Source organism: Camelus ferus, chromosome 27 (assembly GCF_009834535.1).
Source record: "Camelus ferus isolate YT-003-E chromosome 27, BCGSAC_Cfer_1.0, whole genome shotgun sequence".
In the NCBI taxonomy this organism is placed as follows: Eukaryota; Metazoa; Chordata; class Mammalia; order Artiodactyla; family Camelidae; genus Camelus; species Camelus ferus.
Window position 1 is genome coordinate 23,732,897 of NC_045722.1, and position 23,504 is coordinate 23,756,400.

At 50.3% G+C, this 23,504-nt stretch overlaps 1 protein-coding gene and 1 long non-coding RNA gene across 9 annotated transcripts in view; one reads left to right on the plus strand and one right to left on the minus strand.

Annotated features, from left to right (window-relative positions):
* Positions 1-279: 279 nt before the first annotated feature.
* OTUD7A (OTU deubiquitinase 7A) overlaps positions 280-23,504 on the minus strand; it is a 209,134-nt gene continuing 185,909 nt past the window's right edge. For all 8 annotated transcript variants that reach the window (XM_032469184.1, XM_032469185.1, XM_032469189.1 and 5 more), the window contains 5 exons: positions 17,957-18,084; positions 16,823-16,972; positions 3,440-3,554; positions 3,184-3,268; positions 280-2,054 (listed from right to left, as the gene is read on the minus strand). In XM_032469184.1, coding sequence (XP_032325075.1) covers positions 612-2,054; positions 3,184-3,268; positions 3,440-3,554; positions 16,823-16,972; positions 17,957-18,084 — 1,921 coding nt within the window. In that variant the 3' untranslated portion in view covers positions 280-611. The remainder of the gene's footprint in view (positions 2,055-3,183; positions 3,269-3,439; positions 3,555-16,822; positions 16,973-17,956; positions 18,085-23,504) is intronic.
* On the plus strand, positions 9,301-23,350 carry LOC116660261. Its single transcript, XR_004315685.1, has 3 exons — positions 9,301-10,021; positions 17,827-17,828; positions 23,340-23,350. It is a non-coding gene; the product is annotated as an uncharacterized LOC116660261 (long non-coding RNA).

Here is a 23,504-nt window from a genome sequence, read left to right on the forward strand (position 1 = left end):
GGAGGTTTTGCTTATGAGATGGAGCCACGGATTCCTAAAGGGTCACGGGGACCCCCAGGGCGTCAACGGGGAGGCAGAGCGCCTCCTGTCCTCCGAGGACCAGGGAGGGGCGGTAGGTGGAAGCCTGAGGCAAAGTCGCCACCGCGGTCCCGGGGCCGCGCGTTCGCTTCTCGACCCTGGGTGGCACCGATTGCACGCAGGTGACCACTACATGGAAGAGGTCAGTCGCTGGGTTAGGGAAAAAAAAAAGCCAAAAAAAAAAAAAAAAAAAAAGGCATGTAAAACACTCCCTTCTAAAAACAAAGGGCTGCAAATTTCTTTATTTCTCTTATCGAGGAACAAAAATACTCTTGCAATGGCTATTGAGTTTCCACGGGTACGAGGCAGATGCTAGCTAGCACACCCACTTCCAACAGTATGACTTGTTTCCTATCCGTCTACTACCTGAGTGGCGTCAGTGTAGGTTCAGGCACCATTAGGAACGTTTGACCAAACACGTACACAGCACGGACAGCGGCGTCGCCGGCCTTCCGGTGGCCCAGGGCACGTCCAAGAGACACGGACAGCACGGGAAAGAGACGCTCGACGGCCGGAGCCGCGCGGCGCCGCGTTCAGGGCCGGGCCCCGCGCGCCTCGCGCCGCCGCCGCAGCTCCTCGCGGTAGCAGTACGAGCAGTAGTGCTCGGTCTCCGCGCGCCCGTAGAACGCGCAGTTCTCGCGCTGACAGCGCCGCTGCGCCGGCCCCGGGCCCGGGCCGCCCCGGCCGCCCTCACCGTTCGAGCGCGCGGCCGGCGCGTCGGCGTCGGCGAACTCCAGGCTGTCCCGCGCCGCGCCGAAGCCGTTGGTGTAGGTCTGCGACTTGGGCTCGGCCGCGCCCGCCGCGCCCGCCGCCCCCGGCAGAGCCCCTGGGACGGCGCGCGCCAGCGACTCCACCGTATTGACGGTGCGCAGGGCGGCGGCGCGCGCCGGGCTATAGCTCTGCGACGACAGCGAGCGGTTCTGCTGCGGATACGTGGCGCACGGCCGCAGCGCGCCCACCGCCGGGGCGCACGCCTCGTCCCGCGCGCCCGCCGCCTGAACATGGATGATGCTCTGGCGCCCCGGCGCCGGCGGGCTCCGGCCGGGGGCCGGTCCACTGGCGCCCGCACGTCGCGCGCCGCCGGGGCCCGGGGAGGCCACGCTGCCCGCCGCTGCCCGCGCCGCCCGTGCGCCCGCCGCCGGCCCGGGGCTCGGGCGCTCCTTGAGCTTGAGCACCAGCTGCGTGGGCGGCCCGGCCGGCGGGCCCGGAGAGGCGCGCTCGGGGCCCGGCGCGACTTCAGCGTCCGGCCTGCGCGGCGGCCTCTTGACCGTGTTGGCGGAGGCGGCGGCGGCGGCGGCGGCGTCGCGGCGCCGCTGCTCCTGCTCCGCGCTGAAGCGCTCCTGCGCGCTGGTCAGGTAGTAGCCGATCATCTCCTCGTGGAACTGGTGCCGGTGGCTGGTGAGCAGCAGGCCGGCGAAGATGAACTTGCGTTCGCCCTGCATGGCGGCGCGCAGGATGTTCAGGCTCAGCTTCACGTCCGTGCTGTACTTCCAGGAGTCGCCCCGGGGCCCGCCGCCCTTGTCGGCGGGCGACGCGCCGGCCGCCTTGTCCGTGGGCGACGGCGTGGTCTTCTCCGATGGCGACGTGCTGGCCGAGGCGCCCGACTCCTCCTTGCTGCCCTTGCGCGCCTTGGCCTTCCTCTCCTTGCCGCGCTCCGGTGCGTCGCCGTGCTTGCCGTTGGCGGAGTTGGCGCGGCTCATCTTGCCGTGCACCAGGCCGCCTAGGCCGCCCATGTTCTTCTTCAGCTTGATGCCCAGCGTCTTGCTGAGGCTGCCCAGCTTGTTGGCCACGGAGTCCGCGCGGGTCTTGTCCTTGTCCTTGCGCTGCTTCTCCTTGTCCTTGTCCTTGCCGCTCTTGCCATTATTGCTGTTGGAGTTGCTGCACACCGAGTCTCGGTCCGAGTCCAGCGAGTCGGCCAGGGACTGCACGTCCTCTCCCGCCGAGGCCGTCGGGGACTCAGGCTGCGCCAGAGGGGCCTGCGGAGGGGGCGGGGAGGGAGGGTGGGAGGGCCGGGAAGGAAGGAGGTTAGCGACCAGCTGTCCCCACCTGGGCGATGAAAACAGACCCTGCCCCCGCCATGCTGCCTCCAGCCTCACTTTCCCAGCCCAACAGCCTCCTGATTCCCGACCTCGAGCTGCTGCCTTCCCACCCGTCATGGGGGCTAGAAAAGAACGTGGACAGCGACGTCCTGACATCCTCCAGGCAGCTGACTGGAAGGTCAGTAAGAGGCAGGACTAAGAGCCAGACTGCCACTGACTGTCGCTTGTGCCATCAGTAAAATGGGGTACGAGTACCTGCCTCAGGGAGCCTCACAAAGATTACATACAGGTAAAGGCTTAAGTATGAAGTCTGAGCTTTGCCAACAAGTTGTGGCTCCTAACTCTGCTGGGCACTACCCCACTTGCTTTTCTTGTGTCACTGAAAAAAATATTCGTTACGAGCCCCACTTTATGGCCAAATAAACTGATGTCAGGGGAGGACCAATTCTTTGTGAGCACCCCCGACCGTCGCCTTGAAAAACAATCCCTTTTCCTGGGACTTAAGTACTGAGATCTCAAAAACATCAGTCGGATACTTAGAGGCGAATCCCTCTCAGCATCTGGAAGCGGGGATAGCGTGGGTCCTCCCCGGGGGAGGGGGCCAAGTGGGGCGGGCAGCCCCTTTCACACTCTCCCGGAGGGGAGAGGAGGAGGGGATGCTGAGGAATTGTGCTCTCAGTCCCCTGGCTTTTTCAAGGACACACACACAGGTTTTATAATTAATTCCGTTCCGTGACAGCACACTGTGTTCCCATCTCATCAGTGAGAGTTCCGTGTTGTGACTTGCCTACGATTTGTTTTCTGAGTGGGCGTGTTTATTCCCTTCCTGGAAAAATTAAGGGGACAAAACATCCCCGCCGGAGCAAGCGCCTACCTCTAGACCCGCAGGCACACGCGCGCCCAGGCACGCGGTCGAACCGGAGGAGCCCAGGCGGCAGGAGCGCGGGCACCGCGGGGACCAGGCGCGGCCCCGCCCAGCGATGGAGAGGATGCTCCCGCCCCGCCCCGCCCCGCCCCGCCCCGCCTCGCCTGCACATGGGTCCCAGCGCTCCCTCGCCTGGCTCACCCGGGTCTCGGAGGGGATCCGGATCCACGTCACATTCATGTAGCTGTGCAGAAGGTTCAGCTTGGCTTCCAGCGACAGGATCAGGCTAGCAAGAGAGGCACACAGAGTGAAACTTGCCCCAGCTCGCCGGGGCGCACCCCGCCCGCCGGCCGGTGGGAGCAGGGGAGCCGCTGCCCGGCCCCTCCCCCGGGAAACCCAGCGACAGCCCGTCCCGGAGGTCCCGGGGGTGGGGCAGGGGCATAGGGTCGGATCTTACTGGGCCAGCCGGGCATTGTCATTGTCGTCTCTTCCCCACTCCCAGGCCTTCCCGGGGTCCACCGCAAAGTGCAGAGGCAGCAGCTTGTGCTCCGAATCCGTCAGGGGGATCACGGCTGGAACGCAGAAGAGAGACCAATGCCAGGTGGTCCACGGGCGGGACCAGAGGCTCGAAGTCCCAGCAACCGCCAGGGAGGACAGTCCAGGGCCACCAAGACCAGGTGTCTCTGTGATTAAGCACTCCGAACAGAGGCATACACAGGACGTCTATGCCAGCAGGAGCGTTCAGGCCGTGGGTTTCCAAACCTCTACTAATGGTTTTAAAAAATGCCCTATTTTTTGTGGACGCTTAATAGCAGTTGAAGGCATTGCCTGGCCTTGACGTGGGTCTGTCGGCAGGCGGGTGCCCTCCTTGGGCAGCTGACAAAAAATAGCCTTTTGCTATTTATAAGGAGGGACTCAGGCCAGATAGCGCACTGTGCAAGGTCACCTCCCAGGAAGTTTGGGGCCAGGCCCACCCATCTCCTTCCAGAGACAGGGAGTGAGGGCTGCCTGCTGACCTGCTCATTTCTGAGTTCATTCAGCAAGTCTGTGCTGGTGTGGGACCCAGGGACCCGGTGGCCCTTGCCACAGGGAGCTCACATCCTGTACCAGGGAAGGATAAACAGGTGACATCGGGTGGTGATAAGCCCCTTGAGGGGGGGAAACAGCAGGCTGAGAGATCTGTCACAAGCCTTTCTAGGATAGGCCAGCCAGCCTTCCGGGGAGGGAACAGGTAGGTGGAGAAGGCAGTGAGGAGAGAGGTGCCCCTCACTGCACCAAAGGGTTGATTCATCAAAACCATTCCTGACTGAAAGCCGCCTCCGCTCGCTCCCCACCCCCTACCGCCCTGCCCCGGTGGGCGAGATGCTGGCCCACCTCCCAGAGGCTGTGTCGGAGGCAGTGTTTACAGGTGTGTCTGGGATCTGCTAAGAGCTGAGTGAGCTGCGGTGGGCCCAGTGGGATCAGCTTCCTAGGGACAGGCTGACTCCTGTTGTCAGGGACAGAGGAACAGGAAGGTGGCGACCCCACTTCTCCACTTCTGTTCTCTGAGTGGCAGCTTCCGAGTGAAGGCTCCCTGTAGGAAGTCCCACCCCTCAGCTTCGAATCAGGCCCCTGGGCTTGACCATGCCAACTGCTTTGTTTGCTGGAGCCAGGCCTCCTGGCTTCGTGCCAGTGGCTGGCTGGTGCCTGGGGAGCCAGCCTGCCCAAACCTGGGGGATGCAGGGATGCAGAGGTGCAGAGCAGGGCGCTGGTGCATCCTCAGATGTGCCACTCAGACCCCTCTCCACCAGGGGCTCTCACCTCTGCCATCCCATCAGCTGAGGAGGCAGGTGTGGCCGGGTCCCCTTAGAGGTGGGGAAGTGGGCTAGGAGCTGACAGCTCGTGGGGCACGGGGGCTCCCGTTTCCGGCGTATCCTCACCCATTCCAGCACTGGAGTGCCTCTCTTTCACTCGTCTGCTGGTGGCCAGATGCTGCCCAGCCCTGATTGAACACATGGTGCCTCCCACAGGCTGCTTTCCTTTGGCACCAAGGGCCTCATCTCTGGGGACAGTGAGTGCCTGGGCACCACTCCAGCACACAGGGGGGCCCTCCTCCTGCCCAGGGTTTACCCTCCCTCTTCTTCCCTCCTCCTCTGCCCCACACCCACCACGTGTCATTTCCCTGTGATTCACCACAAGGGTGCCATGGCAAAAACACAAAGGCAAATAAATAAGTAATAATAAAGACGTAACATCTAAGCCTGAATCCCATTAAGTTGATTTGTGAATGGGAAATTGGCAACACTGACTCACTGCTGCCCTCCAGTGTTGCTAAGGAGAAAATGTGACCCCAGAGCATCCCCTTCTTCCGCCCCTCCCCGGCTTACACCCCAGAGGAGGGAAACACAGCTGGGCTCCGGATTTTCCATTTAATCTGGATAGAGACTAGGCTGCGGTGCTCTGGTTTGGGAGAGCAGGGGCAGCTTGATCTGCCCTGACTTGGTCACGATACCCAGGCCACCCTTCCCAGGGCTGAGCTTCAGGATAGTCACACCCAGGAGCCAGTCCCATACTTCCATGAGTCACGACAACAACAGAGAGAGGGTTGGCCCGGCTTCCCACCCATGGGTGGGGACAGGGGGTAGAGGCTCCCTCCGCAGACACCTTTTAGGGCCGCGTGACTCCCTGGAAGGCTCGGTAAAGGTGCCCACTCCAGGCTCCCAGGCAGATGGCCAAACCAGAGTGTCCAGGAAAAGGATCCTAGGACTCTATTTTAAATAAGCACCCTCTGTGGTTCTTAAAAGCAAGCAAATCTGGAAGACACTGTTCTCGAACAATAATCTGTTAGGAGCAGTTTCTGTGGGTGCAGTGTGGGCGCTTTGGGGTCTGGCTGTCCACCACCCAGGGGAGAGGTGCCTTGGGGGTGTCTGTCCAGCTGCCAGCATTAGGAAGGAGCTGGTGCTTACTTGCACCCATGGGCCGGGAGCAGAAGCTCTGTGGGAAGTTCTGGGCATGTGTTTAGGAGTGGGGGGGCTGTCTCCCTCACCCCTTCCCACCGGGATGCCTTATGAGGACGGTGGACCTACAGGTGGACCTTTGGAGGGAACCTGCCTGCCAATCAGGAACACCTGTTTTAGACTCTATTTGGATCAGAACCAAACTTCTGTTGCCTTGAAGCACTATGATTTTGGTTTCTTTGTTTTAGACAAACCAAATTAAGTAGTACAGCTGAACAGCTCCCTCGGCCTCACCTTCCTACCAAAGGGCTCCTAGGAATTCCTACACTCAATAGCTGGGCTGGAATTGACTGCCTGCCCACCAACCTCCCCCTGCCCCGCAACACACAAAGCAGAAAGTTGGAATCACCTGAAGACGCTAGAGGCTGGCCACCTAGCAGGCTCCTGAGCCCGGATGTCAGGAGGCATCTTCTCTGCGAGGGCAGAGCCGTGCCCTGCGGGTCAGGGCCGGGGCCACAGGGCCCGGGAGCCCCACCTGTAGCTGTCTAGGCTAGGGAGACCTCGCCAACAGGCCCCCTGTGAGCATCAGGTCCTTTGGATGCTTCTGCCTCTCGCTTTACACACTTACTTCACCCTGGTGGAAACCTGGCTGCCCCCAGAGAGGGGGTAGGGATGCGGTAGCTTGCCCTCCGGTGGCAAATAGCCATGCTTCTCACAATAAGCCTGCAGACTTTGTTTTTGCCTTTGAAAAAACTCTCCTACCTTTTGACCTGGAAACATAGAAGCAGCCTCTCAGACTCGCCTGGACAAAGGGGAGCCACAGCAGCAACATACGTTCAGTACTTATTTTCCAAAAAAGAATGGAGACTTCTGGTTCCTGTTTGGGATGGAAAAAGCTGGAAGAGCCACATCCCACCGGCAGAACCACAACCAGCCAGACGAACCACAAATTCACAACTTTCCTTTAACATACCAGAGACCTAAGTCATAGGCAACTGGCTAGCTCCAAGTCTAAGGTGCCTTTGAGGAGAGATGGCTGTGCGCTTAATTGGGGCAGACTCAGCTGGACCCCAGTAAGAAGAATTCAGCTAAGATTGTTGACAAGTTGGTAAAGGAAGGGTGTAGCCTAGGGAAAAAATACAGAACTCTGGGGGCCACAGATATAAGGGGAATTCACAGTCACCTGCAGGCTAGAATTCTGAAAAAGTGTCCTTCACAGACCTTTGCCTTCTGTACTAAGGAAGAAACTGCAGAGGGCAGGGCTACACTCATTGCTGGCCTTAGAGCACTGGGCCTTTCCCCAGTAAAGTTTGAGGTGGGGGCAGAAAACAGGTAATAAACCATTTTTTTCTCAGGGGGAAGGGCAGGTATATGTGCTGAATCCAGAACCACAGCTGGGGGAGGTCACTCCCCTCAATGAATTCAAGGACATAGCACCCACCTAAAATAAAACCTTAATCAGAGTAACAGAAACATTACCATTCTGGGCTCCCCTTCTCACACTGCACTCTACTGCTAGAAAAGGGGCAAGAACCTGGAGAGAGAACCTTGCCGACATGAGGCACAGCACAAAGGGTGCAGCAGACAGTGAGAAATACCAGCCCCACCATAAACACAAGATATGACTTGAGAAATCTGAAGGCAGGGTAACCATGGCAACATCAGATCCTGACTAGACTGATCCAAACCCCCCCACAGCAAAAGAAAAAGCTTGCCTAGTTTCAGGAATCAAAATGATGTACCTTAGTCTATATTGTCCTACTCAAGATGGCTGGCTTTCAACAAAAATATTTTTGGTGTAAGAAAAGACAGGAGGAAACCGACACATTGACAAGAGAAAAGACAGGTGACAGAACCAGAGAGACAACACAGGTATCGAAGCTATTAGACATAGAATTTAAAATAACTCACTAATAAGTTAAAGACTCTAGTAGAAAAGGTAGACATAATCCAGGAGCTGAGGGTTGATTTCAGCAGAGAGAAAAAAAAATCTATGAGAGTCAAATCAAAATGTTAGAAATTAAAAAAAAAGCCACAATAATAGAGATAAAGAATGACCCTGAGGGGCTGTTCAGTAGACGTTACACAGCTGAGGAAAGAATCTGTGAGCAGTAAGACAGGTCAACGAAAATTACCCAAATTATTAATGAAAAAGAATATGGAAACAAATATATGTGTGTGTGTATATATAGATGTATGTGTGTGTGTGTGTGTGTGTGTGTGTGTGTGTGTGTGTGTATGTGTATGACTGGGACATTATGCTGTACACCAGAAACTGACATATTGTAACTGACTATACTTCAACTAAAAAAAAAATTACCCAAATTGAAACTTTGAGAAAAAAAGAGTAGTGGGGATGCTGAGCAGAACATGCAAGATTAGTGGGGCACTGCCAGATAGCCCTAGATGTGTGTAAGTGTAATCTCCAGAAGGAAAAGAGATAGAGAAACAGAACAGAAGAGATATTTAAATAAATAATGGGTGACATTATTTATTTAAATATTTCCCAAATGAATGACAAACTCTACCATGGATCCAAGAAGCTAAGGAAAAAAAAAAACCAAGCAGGAAAAACAAGAACAAATCCATATATATAGTATATTCAAACTGCCAAAGACCAAAGACAAAGAAAATCTTGAAGGCAGCCAGAGTGAAAAAGTCACATTACAGAAGCGAAACAGATGTAAAAATCACAGCAGACTTTTCACAATCAAACAGGTAGGACAGGGAGACAATGGAGTGACGTCTTTCAAGTACTGAAAGAAAAAACCTGCTAATCCAGAATTCTATACCCAGCCAAAATATCTCTGAAGCAGGAAGGAGACATACAAACTTTCTCAAACAAAAATGAGAAAACTCATCTTCTGTATACCTGCCCTGGAAACTGTTAAAGGAAATTCTTTAAGCAGAAGGCATATGCTACTGGTAGAAACTTGGATTTACGCAAAGAAATGAAAAGTGATAGACTCAGAATAAATAAATTTGAAAATAAAATTATGTTTTCTTCCTCTTAGTAACTCTGAGAGAGAACTAAGGCAAAGAAAGCAGCTGTGTGTGATGTGTTTATAGCATAAGCAAAAGTAAAGTGCGTGATATTAGTAGCACAGGGATGGGATGGAGAGTTTTGGATCTGTTGTCATAAGGTCTTTATACAACACAGGAAGTAGAATGTTATTTCAAAATAGAGTCTCATTAATTAAAGATGTCTATTGTAAACCTTAGTGAAATCACTAACACAGATAGATGTTAAATAAAAAAACAAGATCTGTATAGCCCGGGGAACTACATTCAACGGCTCGTAATAACCTATAATGAAAAAGAGTATGAAAAAGAATATATATGTACGTATAACTGAATCACTACGCTGTACACCAGAAACTAACACAACATTGTAAATCAACTATACTTCGATAAAAAAAGTCATCACCCTTACCAAAAAAATTTAAAAATTGTCGTATAATAGTAAATCAACAGTAGAGATAAAATGAAACCAAAAAAAAAAAAAAAGCTCAATTAACCCCTAAGAAGACAGCAAAAGACAAAAAAAGGAACAAAAAACAGATGGAACAAGTAGAAAAGAGATAGCATTGAATGTGAATGGTCAAAACACACCAATTAATAGACAAGCTTGTCAGGTGGGATATAAAAGCAAAACTCAAGTAGATATGGACTATGAGAAATCCATTTTAAAGATGAAGACATAAATGGGTTAAAAGATGCTAATGAAAAGAAAGCTGAGTGACTCCAGAGCAAGAACTGTTACCAAAGATATAGAGGAACATTATATAACGATATGGGGGTCAATGCTCCATGCAGATGTCACAGTCCTACATGTGTATATGGGCTTCAAAGAACATGAAGCAAATGCTAACAAAAATGAAGGAAGGACAAATTCACTGTGGTTGGAGACTGCCACGTTTCTCTTAGCCAACAGACAGCACAAATACACAGAAACCAGCAAAGATAGCGTAGACTGAGCTAATCAGAGAACTTGAAGTGACACTTAGAGAACCCAAAACAGCAGAACACATATTCTTTTCAAGACCCCATGGAATGTTCACCAAGATAGAACATATTCTTAGCTAGCCTTAGTAAATTCAGAAGTATGGAACTCATAAAAAGTTTGTTCTCAGACCATAACTGAATAAAACTATGAACCCATAAGAGAAAGATATTTGGAGAATCCTCAGCTGTTTGGAATGTAAACAGCATGCTTCTAAATAATCCTCTGTGTCCCTAATCCCTGTCCACCGCTGTGATGGTTAACTTTATGAATCGACTTGCCTGGGCTAAGGGGTGTCCAGCAAGCTGGTAAATTACATCTGGGTATGTCTGTGAGGTGATTCCACAAGAGATGAGCATTTGAATTGGTAGACAGAGTACAGAAAACCACCATCACCATCATCCAGGCATCATCTAATCTAGTGAGGGCGCAAATAGCACAAAAAAGCCAAGGTAGGAGGAATTCGCTTTTTTGCTTGAGCTGGGACACCTGTCTTCTCCTGCCTGCAGACATTGGTGCTTCTGCTTCTTGGGTGTTTTGGCTCTGATTACACTACTGGCTTTCCTGGTTCTTTAGATCCCAGTTGGCACATGGTACTATGGCTTGGCCTCCATGATGATGTGAATCAATTCCTCTGATAAATCTCCTATTACATTTATCCATATGATCCTATTGGTTCTGTTTCTCCGGAGATCCCAGAGTCAACGGAAACACTCATTTGTTCTCCATCTCGTTAATTTAATCATTTTAAGAATGCAGTCCTTTGGTCCTGGGTGGAACTCTCTATACTTCCTGGACTTGGGTGACTGTTTCTTTTCCTAGGTTAGGGAAGTTTTTAGTTATTATCTTTTCAAAAAATTTCTCAGGTCCTTTCTCTCACTTGTCTCTTTCTGGGACCCCAATAATGTGAATATTAGTGTGCTGCATGTTGTCCCTGAGTTCTCTTAAGCTATCCTCATTTCTTTTCATTCTTTTTTCTTTTTTTCTGTTCTACAGTAGAGATTTCCACTAATCTGTCTTCTAGCTCACTGATCCATTCTTCTGCCTCCTTTAGTCAATTTTTGGTTCCTTCTAGTGTGTTATTCGTTTCAGTAATTTTATTCTTCAGCTCTATTTGGGTATTCTTTGTATTTTCAAACTCTGCTAAAAACTTCACTCTGTGCATCTATACTCCTCTTGAGTTCTCTGAACACCTTCACATCATTGCTCTAAACTCTTTCTCGGATATATTGCCTATCTCCTCATCACTTATTTCTTCTTGTGGGATTTTATCTTGTGTCTTGGCCAAGAATGCAAGTCTTCTGGGATTGGTTTTTTCCCTCAGCATAAGTCCCCTGAGATCTACCCACGTAATTGCATGAGTCATATTCACTCATTTTTATTGCTGAGTACGATTTTGTGGTCTAGATGTACCACAGCATGTTGAATTATGCACCCAGGAAAGACATGTGGGTTCATTTCTGGTTTTTGGCTATTACAAATAAAGCGACTATAAACACTCGTGCATTGGCTTCTGTGTGAACATAACCTTTCCTTTCTCTGGGATAAAATGCCTGGGAGTACAATGGCTGGGTTGTAAGTGATGTTTAGTTTTATAACAAGCTGCCTTCTAGGGTGGCCGAACCATTTTTTATTTCCACCAGTAATGTATGGGCGATTGGGTTACTCCATTTCCTCTCCAGCATTTGGTGTTGTCAGTTTTCAAGATTTTAGTCATTCTGACAGGTGTGTAGTGATGTTTCATTGCAGTTCTAATGTTGACCATCTCTGCATGTGCTGACTGGCCATCTGTATCTCTTCTTTGGTGAAATGGTTGTTTGTGTCTTTTCCCATTTTTATTTGGATTGTTGGGGATTTATGTTACTGGGTTTTGAGAGTTCTTTGTATATTTTATTTTTATATTTAAAGTAACTACAAAGTCTATAATTTAACTTTTATTGTTTTACTTTTCCCCTCCATGTTTTAAATGGAAGTATAGTCAATTTACAATGTTGTCTCAATTTCTGGTGTACATCAGAATAGTTCAGTCATACATATACATACATATATTCCTTTTCATACTCTTTCATTATAGGTTACCATAAGATGTTGAATATAGTTCCCTATGCTATATACTATAAGCTTATTGTTCATCTATTTTATATAGTTAGTCTCTGCAAATCTCAAGCTCTCAATTTATCCCTTCCCATCCCTTCCCCCACTGGTAACAATTAGTTTGTTTACTATGTCTGCAAATCTGTTTCTGTTTTGTAGATGAGTTCATTAGTGTCCTCTTTTTTCTTTTCTTTTCTTTTTTTTAAGATTCCATATATGAGTGATATCATATGGTATTTTTCTTTCTCTTTCTGGCTTACTTCACTTAGAATGACGATCTCCAAGTCCATCCATCTTGCTGCAAATGGCATTATTTTATTCTTTTTTTATAGCTGAGTAGTATTGCATTGTATATATACAACATCTTCTCTATTCAGTCATCTGTTGATGGACATTTAGGTTGTTTCCATCTCTTGGCTATTGTAAATAGTGCTGCTATAAATTCACATTGGAGTGAATGTGTCTTTTCGAATTAGAGTTCCTTCCAGATACATGCCCAGGAATGGGATTGCTGGATCATATGGTAAGTTTATTTTCAGTTTTTTAAGGAAACTCCTTATTGTCCTCCATCATAGCTGCACCAAATTATATTTCCACCAACAGTGTAGGAAGGTTCCCTTTTCTCTACACTCTCTCCAGTATTTATTATTTGTGGATTTTTTAACGATGGACATTCTGACTGATGTGATTGTAGTTTTGATTTGCGTTTCTCTAATACTTAGCAATATTGAGCATTTTTTCATGTGCCATCTAGCCATCTGGATGTCGTCTGTGGAGAAATGTCTATTTAGGTCTTCTGCCTATTTTTTGATTGGGTTGCTTGTTTGTTTTGCTATTAAGCTGTATGAGCTGTTTGTATATTTTAGAAATTAGTCCCTTGTCGGTCGCATCATTTGCAAATATTTTCTCCCATTCTGTGGGCTGTCTTTTCATTTTGTTGATGGTATCCTTAGCTGTGCAAAAGCTTTTACGTTTAATTAGGTCCCGTGGTTTGAAAAAAACATTGCTGTGATTTATGTCAAGAAGTGTTCTGCCTATATTTTCCTCTAGGAGTTCTACAGTATCCAGTCTTACATGTAGGTCTTTAACCTATTTTGAGTTTATTTTTGTGTATGGTGTTAGAAAATGCTCTAATTTCATTCTTTTACAGGTAGCTGTCCAGTTTTCCCAGCACCACTTCTTGAAGAGACTCTTTTCTGGAGGAGGATGGTTTCCCCACCAACTTTCCTCCCACTCAGCTTCTGGTCTTTGGTCCGCGATGGCAAGAGTGCTAAGGAGGTGGTAACATCAGTGTCTATAAAAAACTTTCCATTTAAGCAAAGGCCCAGGGCGCACCCCGCCTGGCTCTCAGCCAGGACCCTCCCCCCACAATCCTCCTCCTAGGGTGCCACCACTGCGCACGCGCTGCCCCTCACGCAGGCAGCCCTGAACCTGAGATCTGCAGGCGGCTGCATGGTGCTGGGGTTGGCGGGGAAGGGGACACTGCTTATCTGTCTGCGTTTAAAGAAGAATGAGTTTTCCTCCCAGAAGCATGGCACTGACAGCCTCACGCACCACTGCTTTTTAAGGGGTTGACAGCCTGACCGCCAATGTGGTTTATTTCCAGACAAAGAACCAAGTTGGTAAAGAACTCCTTTTTGCATTTTGTCCTTCCCTGGATGAGTGGTCATTGCTGGCAAAAGAAAGAGCAAAGTCCATATGAAACTGTCTGGAAACATCACATCCCCTACCTGATTCAGAGCTGGCTCCCTGAACCGCCACCAAGCACCTCACCCCCTCCTTCAGCCAAGGCATTCACTTCTCAGGCTGCTCTGCAGTCAGGAAACTGCAAGAAGGGAGCTCAGCCTTGGGGAGTAAGATGCCAGCACGAGTTCCTGGGGAAGCTGTTCTTCTCAAATGAAAAGACAGTTTCAAGAAGAGAAGCATTTGGCCCACTCTGGAATGTGGATGTGATACCTGGAATGTGGATGTGATGCCTGGAGCTGCAGCACCTATTCTATGACCATGAGGCTGCATAAGGATGGTGGAGCAGGGAGAGGCTGTGAGCCTGATTCCCTGAGAACGTGTAAAGCTGCTGCATCAGCCCTGAACCACTGACTTCAGGACTCACTGTTAGAGAAGCAATAACAGCAGTCCTCTCCTTTGAGCCCCTTGCAGCCCAATACTATTCTGAACTATCTTCTTTTGGAGGCTTTTATCATGGCTCTCTGTGGTTGCTACCATTTCCTTGGCATCATAAAGGCTGAGAAGAGAGGCTGAGTCTATTCCCTGGGCAAGTTCCTGACACCTTCTTAGCTTCTCCTTACCATCCACAACCACTGGGATGACAAAAGCTGAATTGCTGGGATCTAGTATTTTCAGGAAGCCTCCTACAGCCTCTGCTGTAGTGTGGGACAGAAGGATGATGCCCTGGAGGAACCCTGGGGCAGGCTCCCTCTGGAGACGACTTCCCAGACAGCATCTGTGCTGTTCTTCCCACCTATGGCAGGTCCTTTTGGGGGAGATGTTGGGCACTAACTGTGGCCAGGAAGGGAGCTAGCTAATCAAGGCTTCGAGGTTTATCTCTGAAGCAATGTTTAAGGATCAGGGTATAGGTTTGGCTTCAGGACAGGCAGGATTTCCAGAGGTGACTGAGGACTTCAGTGTCTGGAGGGACTGTCCTGTGATGTCCATAATTAAGTGGTGATGAACTTAAACATGTCCAATGAAAACAGACCAAATATGGATAGTGGGTGGAAAGGAAGAGAAAGGGAAAGAAGAAAGGGCAGAGGACTGGGGAGGGGTGAAGGGAAGGAGAGTGGAGAAGGGAAGGAGAGTGGAGAAGGGAAGGAGAAAAGGGTTCACCCCCCAGGGATGTGGGTGCTCTGGTACTGGTGACAGACAAGAGGACAGGCTGGAAGGTCACGTGGTACCCCCTAGGCCACGCAGTGAATAGCACCACCACCCTCCTACAACATCTGCTCACTTCCATGCCAGCAACCCACTAGCAACACCCCTTCAACAGCCCAGCACCTTGGCTCAGGCCTGTTCTGTCCCCTGGTACTGGACTCTTGTCATCACAAGCCGCCTCCAAGACTTGTTCTAGCCCACCTCTCTCTTCTGTCTGCCCATCTGTCCGTTCTCCTCTGTTAGAATAATTGCTCCCCAGCTGAATGGAGCTTGTGGCTGCTCCGGGCATACCCTGCCTGGTAGGATGTAGCGTGGTGGGCTGGACTGTCTCCCCTACAAGGTAGTGAGGATCCCAAGGCAGAGGCACTGTTGTCTTTGGGTCCCTGAAATCTGGATGCATTCACTGAATGGACCCTTGGCCCCCCACCAAACAAATAGTGCAGGACTACTGGACTTTAGCACCCATCAGCTCCGTGAAGGTGGGTAGTAATGCTTAAAGCCTCAAATTCTGCAGAGCATTTGTGTTCTCTCCAAAAACGTGTGAGGCCCTGACACACTGTGCAGAAGTTACCCAGCCAGCGGGAGCTGCTTACACGTGCTTTGCTTCTGCTTGTGCAGAAGGGGGCCCTGGAGCATCTGCCCCGCAGTGGTCGTGAGAAGTGGACAGGTCAACGTGGGACCTTGATCTTCCCCTGACCACAGAGAGTCTCTGGGAGATTGGACCAGAAGTCCTGCCCCTGGCGTGGATCCAAGGCCCTGAGAAAGGGCCCTCTTGCCTCCCAAGAGCAGCAGGGAGCTTTGAGGAGAGCCAGAAGCCACGAGGGAGGGGCCAGCACTCACTGGCCAAAAGCTTCATGATGAAATATGTTTCCCTGTGGCCAAGGCAAGATGTCTGGAAATAGTACAGGAGAGTGATGCGATGGTCTGTTACAGTCGGCTGCCTCCCTGCTCCCCTTCCTTCTGGACTCACATCGCCATGTGATGAGCCACCGTGTATTTCCTGGGACCACACTCAGGGATGCCGGCGACCCTGAAATTCATCTGTCTTTCCTTCCTTAGTCTCCTGGGAAATCTCCGTGAAACCAGAGACAGAAGTGACAGAAGGAGGGGCTTCCCCTTCTTTGCAGAGCTGGTCACACATCCATCAGCAGTTAACATTCCAAATAAAACCCCCACCATTTCTACAGCAGACACATAACGCATGGACTGAAGACAAGCTCCACACGGGTCCATCTTACTGGTGGCTGGAAGTGTGCAATGCGCAGCCTGTGGGGCTAGCCCGGTGAGACTTTCTGCAGCCCTGAAATGGCTTCTGGCAGGAAACTCCCATGTAACGGTTTGAATGCAAATTTCCATCTTTTGATCCAAAAGCCTACTCTAGAGCAGAGGCTGGGAAACATTTCCCACAAAGCACTAGTTAGTAGATATTCTAGTCTTTGCAGGTCACACAATCTCTGTGGCTGCGTCTCAACTCTGCAGCTGGGGCACAAAAGCAGTGGCCACAGACAAGACGCCTTTGAACGAGTTTGGCTGGGTTCTAATAAAACTATTATAAACAGGTGGTGGGCTGCAGTTTGTCGACTCTGCATTAGGGGAACTTTTAAAATTTCCACCGAAGATTAATTACATACACATAAAATATGCACCCATGTGAAAGGGCACCCCCGAAAGGGCTGTCTAAGGGTGGCAGGATTATTAGTTATTAATTATTAATTATTGCTTCATATTTTAAAAGTTATTTTTGGCATTATTCTCAATGATAATATTTTTTTGTATGCATATGGCAGTTTTCTGCAAACCCATCACCACTGAGTGTGCTTCCCAGGGAGGGCTGCACATTCTGCCTCCTGCCCCACCAGGCCTATCCCTCCCCTCTCTGTCCCCCACCCCGGGCACCATCAGGTGGTGGTGGGCGTACCTTGTTCTCTCTGCTGATCTCTCTGCTCCATGGACACCAGGGCAGAGAAATGCGCTTGGTCATAGGCAAGAACCAGAGGTGAGCAGTGGCATCTGTTGGGAGGCACCTCCAAGGGCAGGTAAATCCCTCCAAATGGGATCGGAGCAAACGCTGCAGACACAAACAAGGGTGAGGGCACGGGGAGCAGGAGGGGGCAAGGGCACAGGGATCCCTATGGGAGGCCTGTCTCTGCTCTCGTGTCCCTAGAGGCGGCCCTGGGAGTGACCAACGTACTCCCAGCCCCCTGCCCACTGTGATAACCACGGCCACAAGAGGGTGGGGAAGGGGTGACCTCCTGGGTCCATCTAGCATCCCAGACCCTCCTCTGTTCCTCCTGTTCAGAGAGTGCGGCCTCCCAGTGGGCTCCAGCAAGGCAGGAGGGAGGACATGCCTGGAGCCCTCCCTGCCTGGGCCCAGTCCCTCCGAGGCCTCAGCTGAGGGTGGAGGCACATCGTGTGGCCTCCCTGGGCTTTGGGCTCCTTGTTGGTAAATCAAGGGGCAGTGTCCACCCCGGAGGAATGGCCTGCATCCTCAACTCCTCCTCCCCGCGTCCCGACTCCACCACAGCCTGGCGAGGGACTCTGTGGTCTCTCCTTTCCTTTCTCCTCTGTAACGCATGTGCAGAAAGGCAGGAGGGGACCTGGGATGAGGCCCGCACTGCTGGAGGGTGTGGGCACCGGGAGCCCCTCGGGGTTGGTTCCCACCCCGACTTAGCCAGATTTCTGCTGGCTGCCCACCGTTGACACCCAGGGTGGATGCTTGGCCGAAAGCAATCCCTCCTTCCTCTAGGAGGAAAAAAAACACATGCGGAGAAATAATAGGATCTTTGTCCAGGCAGAGTAAGGCTCTGTGTCCTTCTAGGGGCCCAGCCGTGATGTTTGGTTGTGTCTTCCTTAACTGGGATGTATGCTTTCTGGCTGAGGAAGAAAGCTCATCTGTTTTGCAGGGGTGTTGGTACAGCTCAGCGGTACAGCATGTGCTTAGCGCGCACGAGGTCCTGGGTTCAATCCCCAGTGCCTCCATTAAAAAAAAAACCTAACTACACCCCAAAAAATTAAAAATTTAAAATACATGTTTTATTACATGTAGACTTACCTTCTCCGCCCGAGTCCCTCAGCATCGTATCTGCTACCACGACAATGGGTCTTCTTAATATGTGGGCCAGGACGAAGACATGGAACTCCTCCAAACTCTCATACACGGGGTCCTCGGAGTTGTCCACGCTGGGAGACATGGCAAAGCAAGCCTGTCACTGGACTGAGTCAGGACGGGGGAGTGGAGGACAGAGCAGCTCCCCTCTGGACCTCACCTCCCCGGACCCCAGCCGTCGCGGCCATCTGAGGCCGCCTCTCTCCACACCACCCAGCGATGGCAGACACAGCGGCCCCAGCTCTCCAACCCCACCCTGGGTAGGGTGGTCTCAGGGGAGAGCCTGAGGTACAGAGAACCCGGTGGAGTGGGCTGGTGGCCACCTTGAAGATGTGGTCTCCCTGGTGACAGAGGCAGCCCACCCCAAGCACGCGGGGCCGGTTCTCCGGGGAGGGTGGGTAACAAGGGTGCGGTGGGAGCAGGGGGGATGGATGCTTCCCTTTGGGTTCACTCCTACATCCAGCAGCTTAGGCTGAAGCTTCACCCTCAGGTTGGCAGGCGTGCCTGGAAACATCTGATGGGCCGGGGTGGTCTGTGGCTTCCAAGCTCTGAGGGGCTTTCCTGGGAATTCCCAACAGAAGAGGGTGGGGAGAAGGCTGCCTTAGTGGGAGGGAGGAAGTGACAGATGCCCAATTCTGGCCACTTGGACCCTCTCCAGCCTGTCCCCTGACTCTTGTCCCCGGCTTAGGGAAACAGTAGGTCTAAGAATTGCTTCCACTTGGGACAGTAGAACCTGGGCAGAGGACTGTAGCCTTGAAGTCTCTCAGCAACCAGGTTACCCCCAAAAGAAGAAACATGGGAGAGGGGAGAGCCCCTGTCCCCAGCTCAGTGGGACCTCTGTGGCATCCCTGGTGCCAGCCAGGTTTGCCTCTTGGGCACTCGAATAGGGGCTGTGAATGAAAAATATTCCCACCGTATCAGTAAACCAAGGATGCTGCAGCCACCAGTAGCCATCAGCCACTGCAGCCACCCACAGCAGTGCCTCCTGAGGGAACTCGGGATGGGAAAGAACAGGACACTGGCCCTCGACAGCTAGGTGCATAGCAAAGGAATGCTCTCCTTGAGCCCAGACTCTCACATCTTCTCATATATAGAAAGGTACTAAATTCCTTAACTTGAGATGTCTGGTTTTCTCTAATTAACAATCATCTTTTGATGTTCTGACTACCTGGTCTTTGATGCAAAAACTCCTATAGATATATATATATATACTGGCTCCTCCCCACCTCTTTGGAGCAGTCCCTTAGAGCAATCTGAGAGGCTGCCTCTAGGGCTTAAGTCCTCAGAATGTCTGCCAAATAAAACATAATTCTCAATTTTTATGTTATGCTTTTTTTTTTTTTTGCGTTGATCCAGGGCCCCCAGAATTAACCGAGGGGGATCTGTGAGGATTGGAGCAGGTAGGGTTCAGAGCCAGCAAGTGTGGCCCCTCTTGAGAACCCTGGGGTGGGATGGCCTGGACAAACAGTGCTGCATACACAGCCTGCAGCCACCTGCTACAATTGCTTCTTGAACGAAGGCTGTGAACCCTTGGGAACACGTGGCAGTCACCTGGGGATTTTGTTGTGATTGTACCTACTTGTGATTGCACAAGTTTTTCTTGTTCACTTTTCTAGTGCCTCAATATATCTTATTTTAGTACCTTAAAAAGTTTGGCAGCACCCAAAAACTCACAAAACAGTTGCACATAAAGTATAACTTTTTTCCTTGAACCACTTGAAAGCAAATTGCCCACCTGAAATCCCATCCCCCTGGTGGAGTCAGCGTGCATTTCCTGTGAACGGGGCGTTCGCCTCTGGAATCACAACAGGATCCTCACTGGGACCGGGTCTGGTCCCCAGGACAGACCCCAGTCACCATCTGCCTGCTGTCCCAGCAGGGCCCCTGAACAGAGGCTCTAATGCCAGGTGACATGTTGCATCGTGCCGTGCTGTCTCTTACCCTCCCACTGTCTGGAACATTCGTCAGGATACTTGACATTCGTGACCTGGGCAGTTTTGAAGGCTGCAGGCCTGGTTCTGCCTAGAATGTCTACAGTCCAGGTTTGTGTTTGCTCACAATCAGAGCAGACTGGGTTCCGCTGCATCCTTCTCGTGGCATCCCATTGGGTGGCCTGGCGGTGACCGGGTCTCCCTCAGGGCCATCTGCCAGGCTCCCCTCTGCACAGCTGCTCACTTCCTCTCCATAATTAATAAGCATTTTATGGGGAGGAACTCTGAACCCACACCCATATCCCATTCCTCACCAAACCCTGCTACATTATTATCATGATGGATTCCCGGCTTCTATTTTATCCAATGGGTTATAATTCATTAGTGTGATTATTTTGATGCTCAGATACTCCTTAATTTGGTCAATGGGGCTCATTCAAGCTCATGTGACAGCCTGCATTTTTTTTTATTAGTCTAGTCAGTTACAATGTGTCCATTTCTGGCATTCAGTGTAACATTTCAGTCATACATATAATACATATATTCATTTTCATGTTCTTTTCCATTATAGTTCCCTGTGCTATACAAAGAAATTTGTGTTTTTAATCTATTTTATATATACTAGTTAATATTTGCATTGTTTTTTAGAGCACATTCTTGCTTTCCAGCACAAGAAGGTGGTCCAAGTTCATCTTCTGCCTCAGCCCTGGATTCAGCCATTTCTCCTGGTTTTTTTTTTTTTTTTTAAAATAGTGGACAATGGTGTTTAGAAGCCAAAATATGATTTTTGCTAATGTCATTGCTCTTAGACTCAGTAAATAGAGGTAGGGGACGTGTGTGTGTGTGTGTGTGTGTGTGTGTGTACACCCACAAATGTACACAGATAGTTTCATCTGTCATCTATTACCTATTACCTATCTATCTATCTATCTATCTATCTATCTATCTATCTATCTATCATCTCTCTACTATCTCTCTGGAACTTTGAGTCCCCTAATTCTTTCATTTCCAATGGGACAAGTTCATTCTACTTGTAACGCCTTCCTCCAACAGTGAGGCACCAGGATTCTATTTCCTTGTTTGACACATCTCCTTTTATGGAAACAATCCCCCAGTGCTGCTGCCCCTCCCCTGAGCTGCCCTTCTCACTCTGTCTGGCTCTGACTCCCTGGCCTCGGTCCTCTGTGTCCTGCCAACCCCCTACTCCCTCGCCACCCACTGCAGATGCCCACCTTGCTTTGATGAACCTTAAGGCTTTAGGACTGGAATTTTTTAAGAAGGGAAGGGAAGTGGAAGAGGAGTGTGTTGAAGACATACATTCAAGCCGAGGCTAACACAATGCCCCTGGGTGTGCATCTGAAAACATCCCAGGTGATCATCCTGTCCAGTCATAGCTCAGAGGGTGTGTGGGGTCAAGCAGGTGGACAGTTGAACCAGACAATTAGCAGCAGAGAGGAGACAGCTTGGACGTACAACCTGCCCCTCTGCATGGCTGGCTGACTGCCCTTGGGCAGGACCCTGAAGCTGCCCAGGCGGGTTTCCTGGTCTGTGACTCTTGCTGGGGTGAGCTTTAAGGCTGCCATTTAAGCCAGGACGCCCCCAAATCCACACTGTGCCCTTCCGCTGCTGCCTGGGGTGCTGCCTTGCTGGCTTTGATTGTATTTTCAATTAGCAAAGTCTTTAAAAATTTGACCTGGGTTCCACATTGGCAAATGTGAGACCTCATAAGGTGAACGAACGTTCCTTCTGCTTGGTTGTCTGGTGGGAGGCACAGAACCTTGAGGACTCTTCCTAAGAATGCCTTGTTTCCCACAAGGGACCAACCTCTGACCCTGGAGTGCCAGCCCGCAGTGCAGGCACCTTCCAGCAGCGGAAAGCCACTCACTTGTCCTTAGAAGACTGACTTATGTTCACATCCCTGAGACTGTGCATTGTGAAAGCATTTAGGATTCTAGTTATTTCTGAAAAAGTCCAATTAAAGAGAAAGGCAGCAAACACACTATAAACTTACGTAGACATGACAATGAAATTATAGAAACTCAGTCACAGAAGGAGAAACACACAAGAGAAGTGGGGAACCAGAGTGTAAGTGCTCCCTGGGGCTGCCCAAGAGTCCTTGAGAGGACTCCCTTTTCTCAGTCTTTTTCTCTCTTTCTTCTAACAGCCTCTCAGCCTCCATGATCCACCCCATCAAAAGAACAAATAACCTTGTCTTCTATAAAATGTTAGAAAGCAAAGTTGGTTATTTTCATCACAAACCTCAGGATAACTTGCTGATTCTGACTCTCCATGCCTGTTTCACATTGGTTAAGAGCATGGGTTTACATTTGCGGTCAGTCCCAAGTTCAGATTCCGGCCCTGTCTCTTTCGGGTTGTGGGACATTGGGAACTGATTTCATTTTCTGAATCTCAGGTTTCAGATCTGTCATTGGTGATGATACTGACAGCCTCACAGCCATGCTTGACGCGTAACATAACACATGAGTGTGCTTGCTAGATGGCACAGCTCTAATTCCTGCCTGACAATGCTGTCCTTACCAATCTCTAGAGAATCCTGATCCTCTAAGAGGGCCATCCCTTCCTGTTCCAGCTCCCAGTCAAAGGTTGTGCAGGAAAACAGTGTGAGCACTCATCCCATCAGGGATGACCTGTGCTCTCTGCCTCCTAACAGGTCAGGTCTGGGCACTGGTGTCACAGCCCCGGGCAGGAATGCCTCCCCAGGGTGTGTGTGGAGGCACAAGTGGTCAGCTCCATGCCTGCTGGTCCTGGATCATGGTCTGTATGAACACACAGCCACATGTGGCCAGCACTGAGCTAGGGTTTGGAAAAGAATCCTAAAGATGCATTGGATTGGATGCACCAAAGGATATTGCAGTCTGAGGAGGGTATGATATAACCCATTCATGAGCCCTGCATGAGCAGGGGCTCAGGACAGGGCTATGTGCACAGGACAGAAAGGGGATTAAGTAACTGGAAGGTTATAAAAAGGCAGAGCTTCACAAGACAATCCCATAAGGTGGTTTATGAACTCCTGGACTCCCCTCTCCCCAACCCTGAGCTGCCCATGCCTGGATCTGGTCCTCATCAGTACCCAAAACGCTCCAAGGACTGACTGAAGAGACCACCACCCAGGTCACAGGCTGAGTGATGTGTGGCTTAGCCAAAAACAACAACAAAGGCTTTAAAAACTGAAGAAGTTGGAACCACAGTCCAGAGAAGGCAGGTGGAAACTTGCAGTATGAACCTAACCAGGCTGAATGCCTGCTAACATAAAAATGTCAACATCTTCCATAGATTATAAATAAGACTTAGAGTCTCATAACATAAGATCAAAAATGCTGCAGATGCAATCAAATGTACTTGACGGATGAAGGACCACCGAAATCTCGATGTCCAAGGAAGAGAACAATCAAAAGACACCAACTCTGAGTTGGCAGGTGTTGGAATTATCTGACAAAGATTTTGAAGATGTTATTATTAAGATGCTCCATTAAGTGATGGACATTTTAGAACCGAAAAATACAATGATTGGAAGAAAAACTTCACTGAATGGACTCAGTAGT